At 37.8% G+C, this 17,111-nt stretch overlaps 1 protein-coding gene and 1 long non-coding RNA gene across 10 annotated transcripts in view; one reads left to right on the top strand and one right to left on the bottom strand.

Moving 5' to 3' along the window:
• SVEP1 (sushi, von Willebrand factor type A, EGF and pentraxin domain containing 1) overlaps nucleotides 1-17,111 on the top strand; it is a 182,151-nt gene that overhangs the window by 56,787 nt on the left and 108,253 nt on the right. For all 3 annotated transcript variants that reach the window (XM_077912880.1, XM_077912879.1, XM_077912878.1), the window contains exons 5-7: nucleotides 630-809; nucleotides 9,634-9,813; nucleotides 16,706-16,903. In XM_077912880.1, the coding sequence (XP_077769006.1) occupies nucleotides 630-809; nucleotides 9,634-9,813; nucleotides 16,706-16,903 (558 nt within the window). The remainder of the gene's footprint in view (nucleotides 1-629; nucleotides 810-9,633; nucleotides 9,814-16,705; nucleotides 16,904-17,111) is intronic.
• The window catches only part of LOC144322646 (uncharacterized), a 41,738-nt gene that overhangs the window by 19,253 nt on the left and 5,374 nt on the right, over nucleotides 1-17,111 (bottom strand). Inside the window, exons 2-4 of one of the 7 annotated variants that reach the window (XR_013388303.1) lie at nucleotides 8,242-8,342; nucleotides 2,123-2,161; nucleotides 584-801 (exon numbers count right to left, since the gene is read on the bottom strand). This is a non-coding gene — a long non-coding RNA (uncharacterized LOC144322646). Of the gene's footprint in view, nucleotides 1-583; nucleotides 900-2,122; nucleotides 2,267-2,746; nucleotides 2,787-8,241; nucleotides 8,343-17,111 lie in introns of those variants that run through there. The other 6 variants (XR_013388301.1, XR_013388305.1, XR_013388299.1 and 3 more) reach the window with 6 other exon arrangements.

Genomic DNA, 17,111 nt, shown 5'->3' with positions numbered 1-17,111 from the left:
CAGAGAAAGTGGATCTGAGACCCCCAGGAGGTTAGAACCATGAAACCAGAAAAATTTAGTACTTGAAAAAGATCTAAGATGAATCTAAAAGCTACAAATCTAATAACAAATTTGATAACACATGAGCTGGGTTTTGGCTCTAGTGATATTTAAATCCATTTAAAGAGAATATTTTTATGAATAAAGTATCTTGATGTTACTCATATAAAAAGTTAAAACTATTTAATTAGCCTGTCAATGTACCAGAGGCTGTGGGATTTGAAGCAGACATACTTTGTTTGACTTATTCTTTGTTTCATGTCACCTTAATTAAGAAGGAAAATAGCTAGTGACATATGAAGATCAAGAACTGGAAAGTCTCATATACACCTAGATAACAAAACATTTTTAAACTTAAAAGATAATATTTAGTTTGTTTAAAAAATATAATTGGAAGTAAATGCATACCTAATAGGAGTGAGATATAAGGCTTTTTCTTCCAAATATGCACTTAGAAATTGAAATGCAGTAAATAGGAATGATGTGGGTAATTGAGCTGTGTGTATAAAATGTCCTCTTACACAAACAAAGAAAAGGAGGCTGCTTCAAAGGCTAATTTTGCTTCTTTATTTTCTTTCTGTAAATGTTAGTGGTCCACTGCCCTGCCCTGAGGCCTCCTGAAAACGGTTACTTTATCCAGAACACTTGTAACAACCACTTCAATGCAGCCTGTGGGGTCCGATGTCACCCTGGATTTGACCTCGTGGGAAGCAGCATCCTCTTGTGTCTACCCAATGGTTTGTGGTCCGGTTCAGAGAGCTCCTGCAGAGGTATGCAAACTGCCAGTTCACATTGTTTATTGATTGCCTTGCTTGATTTCCTCGACTTAAACTTTAATGGACCAGTTGAGTTCTTTGTTTCTTGTAATTTCATAGACCACAGACCACAGAAAGAGAAAAAATTATAGGACAGTTGAAGTCAGGACTACCAAGTTCAATTGACCACATCATCATAAACTATGCCCTCTATGTTTCTTTTATGAACAAGCAAAGAGCAAAGAAAGGGGCTTCCTGGGAAGGAAATGGACAGGTTACCCCAAACCTCAGATTTCAAGCAGCCAAGATAGGTTGCCAAGGAGAGTCTTGGAATGGTTGGAATGAGGGCTTTGATGACTAATGTCACTGGAGGACTGGGAACTACACCAGGGTCCTGCAACGTGAGCAGTGAGCCAACTTGTATGTCTCCAGCCTTTGCTCAGAAAGACAGCATGCTACAGAAAGTGGGAATTTGCTAAAGTGAGATCCCAAAGAGCCTAGTCAGGCCAGTTGATACAGAGATGGTACCTTGAATAGAACCTAAGGCTCCCACATCAAATAAAGAGAAAAAAACAAATAAGAATGGTACTTTAGTTCACCTCCACTCTTGCCATACCTAGGATCTCCTGCACACACAACTTCCTAAGGTTTTTTTTAAATAAGTACAGTTTAAAAAAAAAAAAAAGGTTTATTATTTGAGAGAGAGAGAGAGAGAGCATGTGTGAATAGTGGGGAGAAGCAGAGGGAAATAATCTCAGGCAGACTCCCTGCTGAGTGCAGAGCTGGATGGGGGGCTCACTCTCATGACCCTGAGATCATGAATTGTCAGGTGTCCCTGGACAATTTCTTAAGGTTTCACAAGTAGAGTTGGAAGAGAGGGTTATCTAAGAAGCCAAAGGACTTGAGAATTTACCCTCTGCCTACAGTTGCCAGATGAAACACAGGACAGCCAGTGAGATGCGAATTTTAGACAAACAACAGTTTTTAGGATAAGTAAGGCTCATACAAGATTAGGGACTTACTATGCTAAAAATGAGGAGTTGATTTTCTAAAACTCAGTTTTACCTGACTCTCCTCATTTGTGTTTGTTTTGCTACATCTGGCAGCCTCACCCCTACCATGTCCCCCAGGCATCTTTTAACAGTACGCTTTGGGATTTGATTGCTCCAGGACCCCACAGCACACAGCTCCCTAGAGTCCAGTAGGGAGCTTTCTCCCCTTTCATCAGGGAAGGTGATCCACTCAGGTTCTGAGGTCATCTGTGAACCCCAGGAGACCACCACTGCAGTTATCAGCTACCAGCATGGACCCTATCCGTAAATACGAACCTGCTTGACTCAAGTCCCAAGCCATTCTCTTCTCTGTATCTACAAAACAAGAAGAAATCAGCAAAATTATACAAGGGGGACCTGAAAGAAAAGGGGATCAAATGGAATCACTGAGATTCCAAGGTAGTCACAGTGGTAACTAAGGCCAGGATTCCAAGAAATGGGAAAAATCTGAAAACAAAAGGACTTCTCGGGGGCAAGGGGTGAGGGAGTGGGGAAAAGGTTATAGAACACAATGAATGGCCATAGTTAAAAGCCAAATTAATAAGTTAGAAAACCAGCTCAAGAAACTCTTCTGAAAGTAGAGCACAATTTCAAAGATTAAAAAAATACTAAATAAAGTGACATGTGAATAGTTCCAGGAAATAGACTCTTCTTCTCATGTTAGGAACCTAGAGAGAGAATGGCATGAAGGAGAACATATCCCCGAGCTGCAATCTTGAAAATACACACAAGTAAAATCTTTGATATTCAGCTTAACATCACTTAATGAGGGCTATTTTGAAAAAAAAAAAAAAGATTGAAAACAGATCCATGTCTGGAAATAATCTCAGTGAAATCTCTGAATGCCCTAGGAAAACAGAAAATTGTCCCTGTTTCACAGTTAGAAATAAGTAACATTACCTACAGAGGCAAAAGGATCAGACTTGAGCCTCTGATTAGCCATTGTAGATATGAGAGGATGAGAGTATGTTGCCAGAATTCTGAGGGGAAAAAAATCAGACCCTAGATTTCCAAACCCAGACAAGCTACTGTTTATGTGGGAAGGCCAAGGAAAGACATTTTCCATCTTGCAATCTCGAATGGTAAAAAGCCAACATGCCATTACTGAGAGAATTAATCGTAGGAAGCCTCCTGTAAAGCCAACACTTGGTAAGCTCTGTGTAAGATCTCTACCCCTTCTTCCAAATACTTCATGGCAGAGGGTGGAAGACATTGCATTTTAACTTTCCACGTACTGGCCTTCCAAAGAAGAGTGAGAGAAGCAGGTAGACAGCCCCTTTAGGATAAGATATGACCCCTGCCTCTTTACCTTCCATAGTCTATACGTACCCTGGGCCTCAGATCCTACACTAACGCGGTAAGAAGTGGCAGTGTCCTCTCAGGAAGCCATCCTTTGACAAGCTGTTCCCACAACTTTGAGTGTCTGAGGGCCCTGCCTTTGCTCTCGGTCCCTAGATATAAACCCTCTGCTGTTATCAGGCTTCTCAGCTTGGATGGATGGCCTCTAACTTCTGTATGCACGTCCACGAATCTGTTCTGCCCTCATTAGAGCCTCTGTGCTCTGTGTGTCAGGGTCAGTCAGGGAAGCACAGGTACCATGAGTGTTGTGGGATAAGGGATTTATTTTAGGAATCAGACCTTACCCAATTTTGGAAGAGCTGGCAAACTGAAGATCTAGAAGAGAAGCTGGAGCATCGGGTGTTACTACCAACTCAATCTGAGACCAGGTCTGCCCAGCTGCGGGGGTGGAACTCTAAAGGGGAAATGTGTTAGGAGGTCTAAGAGAAGCTCTGCTTGGGTGTAACCACACCCCATGGCTCTACAGCCAAGAACCTGGCAGTGAGCTTGGGGCCTTCTTAGGTCTACACAGTTAGCAGTTGGGACTTGGAACAGAGGCGAGCAAAGACAAGCTGGAACCCATGGGACTTGTCTGCATTTGTCCATCACTGAGTCTGGATACAGTGACCACTGCTTCCCTTGCACTTTGTAAAATCCAGGGCAGGTTCTTCTTTTGACCAACCCTAACCTGGCCTACAGTAAGGGGATTCTCACAGCCTATTTCTCAGCTTAACCAATGTGTTATAATACAAACCAATACACTTAACTTTTACTAATCAACTTATCTATCACCTCTGCAAGACTGTGAGTTCTTCATGAGCACAGAATGTATCTTTTCCTCTCAGTCCTTGGTTATACCTCTGGTGAATGATCAAGAACTTGAATTTGACAAATATACATCTTGATAAGTGCACTGATAAATAGATAAATTGGCGGTCTGCCTGTGTCACTTCCCATTATGCATTTTTAAAAAGCATTCTTGTTCTTTCTTATTTATTTAATTTCAGTTGATATATAAGTAAAATAATTTTAATCGAAGGAGAGAGGCTATAGGATCATGGCTCTTCTAAGGTAGTTTCAGTTTCATCCCCAAAGCTATTGTTTAACTTACCGGTGTACAAAGCTGTCCTGAATGAAGATACTTAATCCCTTCCTCTGGCTCATCATTAGTGAATTTAGTTACTTGAGATACTGTTCTTTGAAATATATACCATATTTCATTAATTCAAAAGCACATTCCCCTACATTTTAACATCTCTAAAAACTAAGACGCACTTTAAAATCAGTGGCATTAAATCTTTTCCTAGATATTATTATTTCTTTATTAGTGGCACATACAGTAATGTTGTGCGTCATAACTGAGGCATCTGGGATTCAATGAAATATGGTAGCTGCATGGGGATTCAATTCTGTTTCAGGGTGGTAACATAGAAAAAGTAGTATTTTATAGACCTAATTTAAATCTAGTCATAGGAACAGTTATCTTTTTCTTGAAAATCTTTCTGAAAGTGAGACAGAAATGAAAGATCAGTGTATAATATAAAGCCTTTTACAAATTTCATGTTGCATTGTTAATGTTTTATAGTGTTAAATAATACTCAATAAGCTTGTCTTATTCCTACTCTGTATTCATCATTAAGCATTTATATTCTTTTTCAATTTTATTGGAACTATACACTTATTTCTAAACTAGTAAGGATTTTTTGTGGTTTCCTAATGAGAACTTGCTAAACCACATCATGGTAAATTAAATTTTGTGATAATATTTATCCTCAGAAAATGGTTTAAACAATGAGAATCCTGCATTTAATATTAGATTTGTCTTATTTTCAATATAGATTTTATTGCAATTGGAAGATTGACAGGAGCTGTTTACCTGGGGAAAAATCTAATTAGTCTTTAAATCAGAACCAGAGCAGTTCTCACATTGTCTACTTCTAAGTAGACTGTTTTCTTGAGAGACTAAATTGCTATTTTCTAAAAAGGCCAAATAAAATGTAAGGATTGCTTTAACATGAATGTACATCAAGAAACACTTATTGCAGAATTTTTCAGCTTGTTGAAATAAAACATTTTTAATTGAAACTAATAAATAAGTCTGTTTCTATTAAAAACATTCTTGGTTGAAAAGGAATATAGGATGTTTAAGGACTAAATAGGAATTCTTGCATATGCTTTGTTTCCCCAGAGGAGCAATGAAAGTTTATTGAAACCAACATTTGAGAAGCAATATAATTTGTATGTGTATGAAACACCAACTCTAATTTACTATCAGTACTCTTGAGAGATGTTGCAAATCCATTTCATCTTGAATTGGAAAGCTGAAATGATTTCAGCAGTTTACTAAACCTAAAAGTAGTTGTTAATATGGCTTTCCAGATTTTATGTATGTATTGATCATAGGAATTTATCTGTTCACCTGGCACTTGGCACTGTGCTGCGTATGATGGACACACTCAACAATAGTCAAAATGTGGAAGGCAAAATATTTCTATGCATCTGATGCACTCAACAATGATTCTACTTATGCAATGGACACATTCAATAAACATCAAGATGTGGAAGGGAAAATATGTCTACTCATCTGTCATTAGTAGTTGACTTCTATCCAAGTCATATCAGGGATTGAAAGGCTACGGCTTATGGTTTAACCCTTAATCTGATTCTTGAATTTTCTCTAAGAATACTCAATCCTAAATATATATTGATTTTTTATTTTTGTTATTTTAAAAAGATTTTAAAATTTATTTATTTGACAGAGATTGCACAAGCAGGGGGAGTGGTAGTCAGAGGGAGAAGGAGAAGCAGGGTGTCGCTGAGCAGGGAGCCTGATGTGGGGCTAGATTCCAGGACCCTGGGATCATGTCAGAGCCGAAGACAGATGCTTAACCGACTGAGCCACCCAGGCATCCCCTAAATATGTATTTATTGCACCCAATATTTATGCTCTGCTGACTAATATCATTTGAATAATTCCTTTAGAATAGGTCCTGCCAAACAGTGACTTCAGTTGAACATGCTCTAGACATCCTGCCCCAACTATTACAAGGTTAAGCTTTCATTACAAATATATGCTTGATATGAAAAATTGGCAAATAGAGAAATGTAGAAGAAAGAAAAATACATCTTATCCAGATTCCCTCCAAAATTGAGTCCCAAATGATTTTGTTCAAAAATATCTAGATTGCTATGTTATCCTCTGGTCTTTAGTGTTGTTGAAATGCTATTGTTGATAATGAAACTTTGCTCTTCTGTAAAGATCATTTTTGTTTTTTTGTGTTATGTCTGGTGTTTTTAGGATTATATCTGTGAGCAAATGAGTGTATGTGACCACCGTTTGGCATATCCAACAGGAACGCGCTTTTTCTGTCCATATTTCTGTTCATGATAGGGATGTACATGCCATCTGACTGAAAGGGTAAATTTCCATGGGGTTCTGCATCCTCCCCGACCCCCTGCTCTTTATTCTCCTTTCCCCCTCTTCTTAATTTATCTCTCTCTCCCCATTCTTCAGCTTCCTCCTCCCTTCTCTGCACAATCCCTCCCTACTTCATTTTTCCTTCTTCTCCCCTCCTCTTCTTCTCTTCTACCTAACTTTCCCTCCCCTTCTCTTACCTTTCTTCTCCTCTTTTCTTATTCTCCCACTTCCGTTTTCCTTCACTCTTGTCCTCCTTCCCCTGATTAGAAATCCTGAACAGAGTAGGTTTAAGCTAGAACTGGAGGAAAAGAAGTGTAGAAAGAGCAACTCTTCAGAGATGATTTTTATCTACAGGAACATACAATAGATTTGAGATCCCAGTAGGGGATCTGGAAATACATGGAGTTGAAGCCCTTGAAGGAGTGATCCAAGAAGATAGGAGATTGTTGTCACAGAGTGGGATGCTTAAGTGGTGACGGCCCGATCTAGAGGATAAGGCAGTGGAAGCGGGGCTGAGATAGGGTGAAGGATATGGTTATTGGAGAAGAAGTGAAGAATAGGATTCCTGGATACTATAATGATCATCTAGATAAAATATATGAATCACCAGTGTGTGTGTATGTGTGTGTGTGAGAGAGACAGAGACAGAAACTGAAAGAATAAAATCTTCGAAGAATAAGAAGTGGCCCAGAGGTCAGCAGATGATTAGGGGGAGAGAAAAGATGTTGAATATTGGATATGACACTTTGGGGGAGCTTAAGGGTTTTAGAAAGAAAAGAGGAAGGGAGAGAGAAAACTCTGGGAAGGCACAAAGAACAAAGACACCTCTTTCACCTGTAGGCCTTGTCTATAAGAGGCAATAAGATTTTGATGAGGGTAAGAAAGTGAAAGAAAAGACAATAAGTGAAGTTTAGGATATGAGAAGATTTACTGAAGACTGATCATGTATTCCAGAGGACAGGTGCAAGAGTTTGTAAATTAGATTTGAACTACATGGGCAGCCCCGGTGGCGCAGTGGTTTAGCGCCGCCTGCAGCCCCGGGGTGTGATTCTGGAGACCGGGGATCAAGTCCCACATCAGGCTCCCTGCATGGGGCCTTGCTTCTCCCTCTGCCTATGTCTCTGCCCACCTCCCCCCTCTGAATAAATAAATAAATCTTTAAAAAAAAAGATTTGAACTACATGGGGGTGATCCTGGTAGTTGAGGGATAGCTTTGGAGCCTTGGGCTTCCTAAGAGATCATCAGAAACAGGAATATAGGGTGTCATGGGATTCATTGAGATAGACCCTAAGAGGCAGTATGGGATTCTGGTGAGCTGGGCAGTGAGAAAAATCTTGCCAGGAGACCTTAGAGCACAGATGCTGTTTGGGGGCCTGCAGAGGCAGGAGCAGTAAGATGCCCTCTTAGAGCTTCTCTGATTTTGTATTGAAGCTAGCGAGCTAGAATTAGCAGTACTGGGAAAATACATGCTTCTCTGGACGCCCCATGGCACTTCTGCTGATGGTGTTGAGCCTGACTGAGGCACAGGGGCATTTCCAGCATCAAGGGCCTAGTAAATACCCTCTAACTGCTCTCTTATTGTGATTTTTGAAGCTAATAGAAAGAGGAATTATGTCACCAGTCGTATCTGCTCACTTACCAGACCAGGGAAATGTGATCCTAGGCCACACGCGCTCTACCTCTGAGCAGGGCTGGAGCACACACAAATCCCATGAACTGATAGGGGGGAGAGATCTTTCCCTAGGAAATCAGCAAAGGAAAAGTGAATGGGTGCTGGGCACAGGAAATTAGGAATTATGTACAGCTACTGGTATCAAAGACCCAAATAACAAAACCAATTAAGAGTTTATTTTTATCTCATCTAAAAGAAGAAGAGAAACTGGTAATCCTAAATTGGTGCAGTAGCTCATTAATTTTTTTGCTCTACCATCTTAGTGCATGATAGTTATCCTGTAATAGTATCCTATATTTATACTGTAATATGCTGGGGTACTAGCCCTCACGTCCATATTTCAGGACAAAAGAGGAGGAGATGGCAGAAAGTACTCTCAATTGAAAGAGTCTTCATTAACTGACATTAAGGAGGGCATGTGATGTAATGAGCACTGCTTTTATATAAGACTGATGAATCACTGAACTCTACCTTGAAACAAATAATACACTATATGTTAATTAATTGAATTTAAATAAAAAAATAAAATTTCATACTAAGTCTTTAAAAAAAAAAGTCTCCATTTAAAAGCTTTTCCAGACATCCCACACAGCCTATATATCATTGGCTGTCATTTGTTGTGATGGAGGTAAGCAGTTATTACCTTCTAGCTCTTTGTAGTCTATGTTGAATAAAACTGGGAGAATGTTATTGGGTTGGCAACTGGCCATCTTTGCCATAGCAGCAAAACACACAAACAAAACAATGTTAACCCATACATCAACATTGGCATCATGAATGAGGATTTGCAGTAAGTGTCTTGGGTTAAAAAGCTAAAAGGACCAGAGTTACGGTCAGGGAGGAAGGTACTGAAATTTAAGATTGCAGAGGCTGGACAGCTTTTCAGAGGCTGGGAACATTAAAAGACCCAGAATATGCCCATATGCCCATGAGATCTGAGAATGGAGTTAATCATGAACCTGATTCTCAGTGCTGGAAAAGACTCCTTCCTTTTTGTTCGATCATATTCTGGAAAATCACAGCAAAAGCCCAGCTGAGGGTTGCAGATACCTCCCACTGTCAGCCACCTCCAATCTACAGGTGTCATCATCCATCTAGGACCAGACTCCTCAGATAACTCAAGTTTCCCTCCTGTGGGCAGGTGGCTGGCTGAGCACAGTGCTTTTGCGTGGGCAGCACGCCTGACAAAACACATGTTTTTAATTGTCTCACACTAGCTCAGAACATGGTGGTGCATTACTTACTCCTTGCCATTTTAAGAAAAGGTATGTTCTTGCTTGCAATGTGTAGGCATTATTAAACTTCTAATTTTTGTCTTTATTTAGTAAAATGTGACCTAATTGTTTTCACTTTATATAGTAAGAACATGCCCTCATCTCCGCCAGCCCAAACATGGCCGCATCAGCTGTTCTACAGGGGAAATGTCCTATAGGACGATGTGTTTGGTTACCTGTGATGATGGGTACAGACTAGAAGGAAGCGCTAAGCTTACTTGTCAAGCAAATGCCCAGTGGGATGGTCTAGAACCCCGGTGTGTGGGTAAGTCATGGAAGGCGTGGTGCCTTTGGTGATTTATTTCTCTTGCTCTCTGATTTCGACTCTTTTCTGTGAAGACCTAGAACCAAAAATTGATTCATAATGGATGTAATAACTCCACATCCCTATATATGGGTGCACAGAGACACAGGCACATAAACTAATACATTGTTTAATTTCTCTCCACTGGTAAAAACACTTCTACGCCAGGATCCCATTTTCCAAGTCACTGACATTTACAGCTGCAAATGGTGATGATTTTTTTTTAACTTTTTTTTTTTTTAACAAATCTAACAATTTGGATAGATTTTTTTAAAAAAAGAAAATGCTGTGTGATCCCTTGCTTTGTTAAACACCAGTGACTTTTACCTTGTTGATGAAAGGATAAGATTAAGAACCAGTGAAACTTAGGATAGACCATAATATTCTCCTTCATCGGAATATTTTTTTTTTTTTTGCCTTGTCCTTCATGAAGCTCACGACATCTCACTACCGAAATTGGGTCCAGAATGAATAACTTTAGGAACTTTTCCAGTTTGTTGCTTCTTTTACATTGTAGATACAAATAACAATGGTAATAATAATGATGATGATGATGAAAGAGAGAATAACTGCCATTTAGTGAATCCTTATTGGATGTCAGATATAGTATATTTAGGAGCATGGCAGGTGTATAATTAAATTGATGTAGAAGTGTTGGGGCTGGGAGTCCATAGCCAAGAAAGAATTCTCAAGATGTCTTGGGTGCAACCAGGTGATTTTATTAAAGCATGGGGACAGGACCCATGGGCAGAAAGAGCTGCACTGGGGTTGTGACAGGTGACTGACTATATACTTCCAAGTTGGGAGAGGGTAGGGATAGCACAAGCCTCCAAGGTAGTTTGGAAACAAGGATCCTGAGGGGGCCAACTATTGTTAGGAAAAGGTGATGTATTGCTGTTTAGTAAAAACTCAGTTATGAGACCCTTTAGAAAAGTATCAGTGGGCCATATGCTTGGAGGATGATTTGCTAATATATATCATGGGGAGCATAGAGATAAAAGAAGTTTCCAAAGGAATTTTTATATATTAGAGGAGACTTACAGAATCCTGGGGAGTCAGGCTAAGATTGTCTTTTGCCCTTAGCAAAGAGTCAACATCAGGGCAGCTGAGCTCCTAGGGAATGTCATTCTGCCTATTTCAAGGACTTGTCAGTGAGCTGTAGGTAGTCAGGAAATTTAAGTTTTTTCTTTTGCCTTTGTTTCCCATATAAAAATAAACAACTTCCAAAAAAACTAGATATTATAAATATGTCCATTCCTCCCAAATTGATTTACAGGTTTGTTCTATTATAATCTGGTATTGAATCCATGGTTGATAGAAAAGGAAGGTATCACCAGGAAAGTCGTTGACTTTACAGGGTGTGGGGGGATTCACTTAAGAGTCCAAGAATTGACTCTCACTGTGTAAACTCAGAAAAACTGATATTCTCATACTGAGAGGAGATTAATCTCTCCTGGATAGGAAAATGAAATTGACTATGAAACAAAAATTCAATTCATTAGCAATGAGATACCTACTGTTAATGGGACTGTAAGACTTAGGTCTGAGAAGCATCCTGTTTCCCTGTAGGTAGAGGCTACAAGGACACCCAAATCGAGAACACACTTAGGTTGCATAAAACCAAAATAAAAGGAGTTAGCTTCTTCAGATATTCCACAGAATTAAATGAAGTGAAGGTGATGGATCTATCACCATAAAAAAGATGCCTTTAAAATGGGGCAATAAATCTCAATAAACCTCTTTAGTTGGGATAATGTCTCTTTAGGCTAGATTTTCTATGTAAATACTAATGTTTACTCCTGAGAATCACTTCTTTGCCTGTTTCCATGACTCACTGCCTCTTCTTATGAGAGACCCAATCTTTCATTAAAAATAGTAATATCTCTAATAAGGTTTTCCTGTTGTCAATTCTCTTTAAAATCATTGTGCAGGTCTCTGTAACGATTTAAAGCATATGCAAATCTTGATGGATTTGTGTAACTATCAAAAGAAAATTGAGTCCCTATTTACAGTTAATTGGGGAACAATTTACTGGAGCCTCCAAATTCTGACAGCAACCATAATTACTGTGAAAATTCTGCTTTTAAAAAGTTGATAGAAATGAATAGAATGTGTATTGAAAAATAGACCAGCACAAAATAGAAAAATTTTGAACATGACATAAAATGAGGGAGAACTTATTTTTGCCATCATAAGAACCCACAGTAATTAAAATAGAACATTAATTGTACAAGGATGCACAGAACAGTGGAGCTACATATGACCAAATATGATGTAGAAATAAACATTCATTTATAGAAGACTATAACACTCAATAAATTCCAGATATTAATGGGGAAAAATGTTTATGTAAAAATTAGTTTTGACTCCACTATATACCTACCCCCAAAAATCACTAAATTATTTTAATTTATTAAATCAGGCAAATTAAGGAGTGAAATATAAGAAAAGATACAGATTTTATGGAGGAGAACTTTCTAATAATATAAAAAACAATCTGAATTTTTAATGGAGAAGAATTTCCTAAGACTAAAAAGAAAAGAAGAATAGATTTGAATACATAAATATTTAAATTTCTGTACTTTAAATGAATTCTTTACATTATTACATCTTTACATTATTAAAAGGCAACCAGCATACAAAAGCTTGGTTATTTGAAATATATGTAACAGTATCAGTGTTATTAAAAATCATTATTAGTGATTGTTCTTAACATTTTCTAAATTATGGAACCAGACAAAACCACAGAAGTGTATAGATTCCGATACAAAGAGAGATAAGGGAAATAAGTTAAGTGGACAAATGAGAAATTAAAAAATACAATTTTTCAAAGATAAAAATTGAAGTTGAAAAACTCCTAAAATGGGACACCTGGGTGGCTCAGCGGTTTATCACCTGCCTTCAGCTCAGGGCGCAATCCTGGAGTCCCTGTGTAGAGCCTGCTTCTCCCTCTTCCTGTGTCTCTGCCTCCCTCTTTGTGTCTCTCATGAATAAATAAATAAAATCTTTAAAAAAAAGAAAAAAGAAAATATCCTAAAACCAGTTATGAGATATGGGCTAAATTATACACTGATGTAATTTTATAGTTATAAATCCTTACACTATTAAACAGAAAGAATGAAAATAATTAAACATTAATCCAAAAATTAGGAAAATAATGATTACAATAGAATTTGAAAGAAATACACATTAATAATTAAGGAAAATGAGTTATAAAGGGAGATGGGATGCCATAGAATGGCTAAGAGGGAATCTTTGAATAAGGTCATAGATATTTATTTTATTTTATTGAAGATTTTATTTATTTATTTAGAGAGAGAGCATGAGCAGGGGGAGGGGCAGAAGAAGAGGGAGAGAGAATCTCAAGCAGACTCTGTCCATGCTAAGTGTGGAGCTGATGTGGAGCTGGATCTCAGGATCCCAAGATCATCATCTGAGCCAAAACCCAGGAGTTGGATGCATAACTGACTAGGCCATGCAGGTGCTCCTGTAGTAATAGATTATTTAAATATAAGTAAGAAAAATACAAAACTAAAATTATTCTAAGAAGCTATAACAAAGTATATAGAGGCCTGAAGTTTTTCAAAGAATAATAAAAAACTGTACATAAATTTGTGCACATAAGTTAAAAATTCATGACATTATTTATGATTTTCTATGAAAATGAAATTTTTTAAATGAATCAAGAAAAAAGTAGAAATGCAAGTGTATAATTACTTATAAAAAACAGAAAATGTGGGCAACCCGGGTGGCTCAGCAGTTTAGCACCTGCCTTCAGTCCAGGGCCTGATCCTGGAGACCTGGGATTGAGTCCCACATCAGGCTCCCTGCATGGAGCCTGCTTCTCCCTCTGCCTGTGTCTCTGCCTCTCTCTCTCTCTCTCTCTCTCTCTGTCTCTCATGAATAAATAAATAAAATCTTTAAAAAAAAAACAGAAAATGTTATTAGAGTATTGATTTCCCCAAAAATGATGGAGGGATCAGTGAAACTCTTCTAAACTTCTCAGAAGCAGTAACTCTATACCATATAACTTGGCCCAAATAATGGGAAACTAAATATATTATCAAACTATTACAAGTTGCCAACTTGATAGCTAAAAGCAGATAGTAAACTCTGACATCAAGTATACTACCAATTCATATTCAAAAGAATGGCCTGTCAAAACAAGCAGTTTATCCTAAGTATGCAGAAGGGCTTAAATAAAATTAGATATATTCTATCAATATAATAAATTATTTCATTATAACAAATAGGAGAAATTCATATGGTTACTTAGCAGAGGATAAAAATGTCATTCATCATCATTTAAAACACATTTTCAATAAAATTCTAAGAAACTCATATTGATAATTGACATAATAAAAAGAATGTCCTTCTTAAACCTGCAGCCACTTATGGAAACAGTATAGGCAGTCTTATGAAATCCAAGGAGAGAAAAGGATGCCCAGAATCATCCATATTGTTTAGCATTGTTCTCAGAGCTGGAGCACTTGTAATAAATCATAGGATTGGAGCTTTGGGGACTTAAAACCATCATCATTTCTAGATTACATGTCTACCCCAAAATGAGATGAATCTACTAAGAGAGTTGAGAGTTCACTGAAGTCATAAGAATACCAAATAAAAAGCTTTTCATATACAATGATAAACAGAGTACACAGTGAAAATCACAATCAGAAGATCCCTGGAAAATAAAAAATAAGGAAGAATAACCTCAAACAACAGCGTGTGGAACTTGTGACACAGATTACAAAATGTTAGAGACAAAAAGGAACACTTTAGAATTTTTATGAAATTTTATCAAAACCTAAGTTCTCTCTAGATATGTATATGGGTAAAATGCAATCTCATTTAATACCCTGAAGAGGGTATTAATACCCACAAAGAGACTTTCTTTGTGCCCCCCTTTTGGAATTTGGAAGTGATTCTTGAGTTTATCTGGAAGAAGATATAGGAAAAATCATGAATAAAGGGAAGAGTAATAAAGAATAGTAAAGAGAAAGGTCTCCTGGGTTTTAAAATATATACTAAAACTACAAAAGTGAAGAGTTTGCAAATACTGCCATAAGTTCAAGAGGACTGAATAAATCCTGAAACTTAGGAGTTTCATGTTACTAAAGAAGCATCACAGGTCAGTTGAGAAGAAAAGATTTATTCAATTTATAAAATAGAACAATTGGCTAGCTCCTTGGGAAAAACAAATGAAACAAAATGTAATTCTTGTATGTCTTTAATTTACACCAGACCCTGACATCAATTCTTCATAAATTTTAAAATATAAATTAAAAAAATAAACCCATTATAAATGAGAAGAGAGTATAGATAAAACATGTGACTGTTAACCAATTTCAGAACTTAAGCATAAAAGCAATGGAAATAAAATCAGTAGATTAGATTATATAAAAATTGAAGAAATGCTTACCCGAAATACCCAAATAAGCAAACAATAAAAAAGAGAATATTAACAGGGAACAAAATCTTCAATGATTATCACAGTCAAAATGATAATTTTCTGAATTTAAAAAGAACCATCCCTTAAGTAAAGGATATTGAGCCTCGCATGGTCATTGCATTTGAACCACAAATTTTCCTCTAATTTTCCTCTTCATCACAGCAGAACAGAAAGTCTGGGCAGTCATTTGGCACATACTGTGCAAAAATGAAGAAACAAACCAATTTCTCAGGAAAAATTGCTTTTGATGGCACAGGGGTTTGAAAGAAATTTCAGGGAGGAGGCATGGTAGTGAAGTGTTTGGAGAACACAGTCGGCCACGTACCGCAAGGTGACCTTGTTACCCACGTTGATTGTGGGTAACTTCCCCATAATTGTATCTCAATACTCTCATCTGTAAGTGAAATGAGAACAATTCCCCTTAGTGCAAAGGACTGAATGAGTCAAAACATGTAAAGCACTTAGAATAGTGCTGGGCACATAGTACGTGCCGAGTAAATGTTAACAATTATTAGACGGGAAATACAGACTAAAGATGCTGGCAGTGCTGCCAATAGAGTCATAACAAAACAAATAAATGTGCACACATGGGTGGGGACACACACACACGAACACACACCCTTCATTAAGTCATTGTCGTGATTTTCCATTCCATTGCATTTTCCCTCCTTCATCTATTTATCTATTTATCTATCTATATTATCTATCTTCAAAGATAACATGAAGGGTCAGGGCCCCAACTATGACCCTATGATTTGAGGGAGGGAATAAACCTTTTCTCATAATGTGCTCACTTAAAGATGGAAGCAAAAAAACTCATAAAATGGAGATTGGTTGCTGAATACATTGCTTAATCCATGAAAGAGGAACTCTAATTTACTGGTTTTTTTTTTCAGATTTTATTTATTTCTTTGAGAGAGAGAGAGAGAATGCAAGAGAGAGCATGAGCAGGGAAGTAGGGGCAGAGGCAGACAGAGGGAGAGGGAGAGCTCAGCAGGGAACCTGTCTCTGGGCTCGATTCCAGGACCCCGGGATCATGACTTGAACCGAAGTCAAACGCTTAGCTGACTGAGCCACCCAAGTGCCTTAATTTTCTATTTTCTATTTTATAGCCATAAATGTTCTGCAAACTGAAAGAATGTGAGCCAAGCAAGTACTAAAAGTCACAGTTGGCATTCATTAAAATATCAGTTAGAAGTTTTCCAAGGTAGTGATACACTGACAAAATAACATGAGATAACCAAAGAGATACAGTTTATACATTATTTATAATATGTCATATATTCAGCCTCGTAAACAGATATCATTTAGTGACTTATGTCAATTCCAAGGCAGCACAATTATGTTTTTCTTGGAATTTGTGGGAATTCAAATAACATTTTTTTCATTTCCCTACAATAGAGCGGTACTGCTCCACCTTCCAGAAGCCCAGAGGTGTCATCATCTCCCCGCCCAGCTGTGGCAAGCAGCCCGCCAGACCTGGGACGATTTGTCAACTAAGTTGCCGCCAAGGATTCATCTTATCAGGTGTCAGAGAAGAAGTGAGATGTACCACCTCTGGAAAGTGGAGTGCCAAAGTTCAGATGGCTGTTTGTAAAGGTAGGTCCCCTACATCAGTCAGCTTGAACACGAAATTTCTATATAATGACATGTTGGGACAGTGTGGGGCAGTCTCTCTTTGCAGCTTTTGCTGCAAATCCATAATAAAGTGGTAGGTATTGTTCTTATATACTTAGGGTTTCTGTGTCAAGATGATGGATTTACAAAATCCAACAATAAAATGCCAGGCAATAACAGAAGAAAGAGA

Source organism: Canis aureus, chromosome 10, assembly GCF_053574225.1.
Source record: "Canis aureus isolate CA01 chromosome 10, VMU_Caureus_v.1.0, whole genome shotgun sequence".
NCBI lineage: Eukaryota > Metazoa > Chordata > Mammalia > Carnivora > Canidae > Canis > Canis aureus.
The sequence above is the reverse complement of the archived record's forward strand: the minus strand, read 5'-3'. Positions and strand labels throughout refer to the sequence as shown.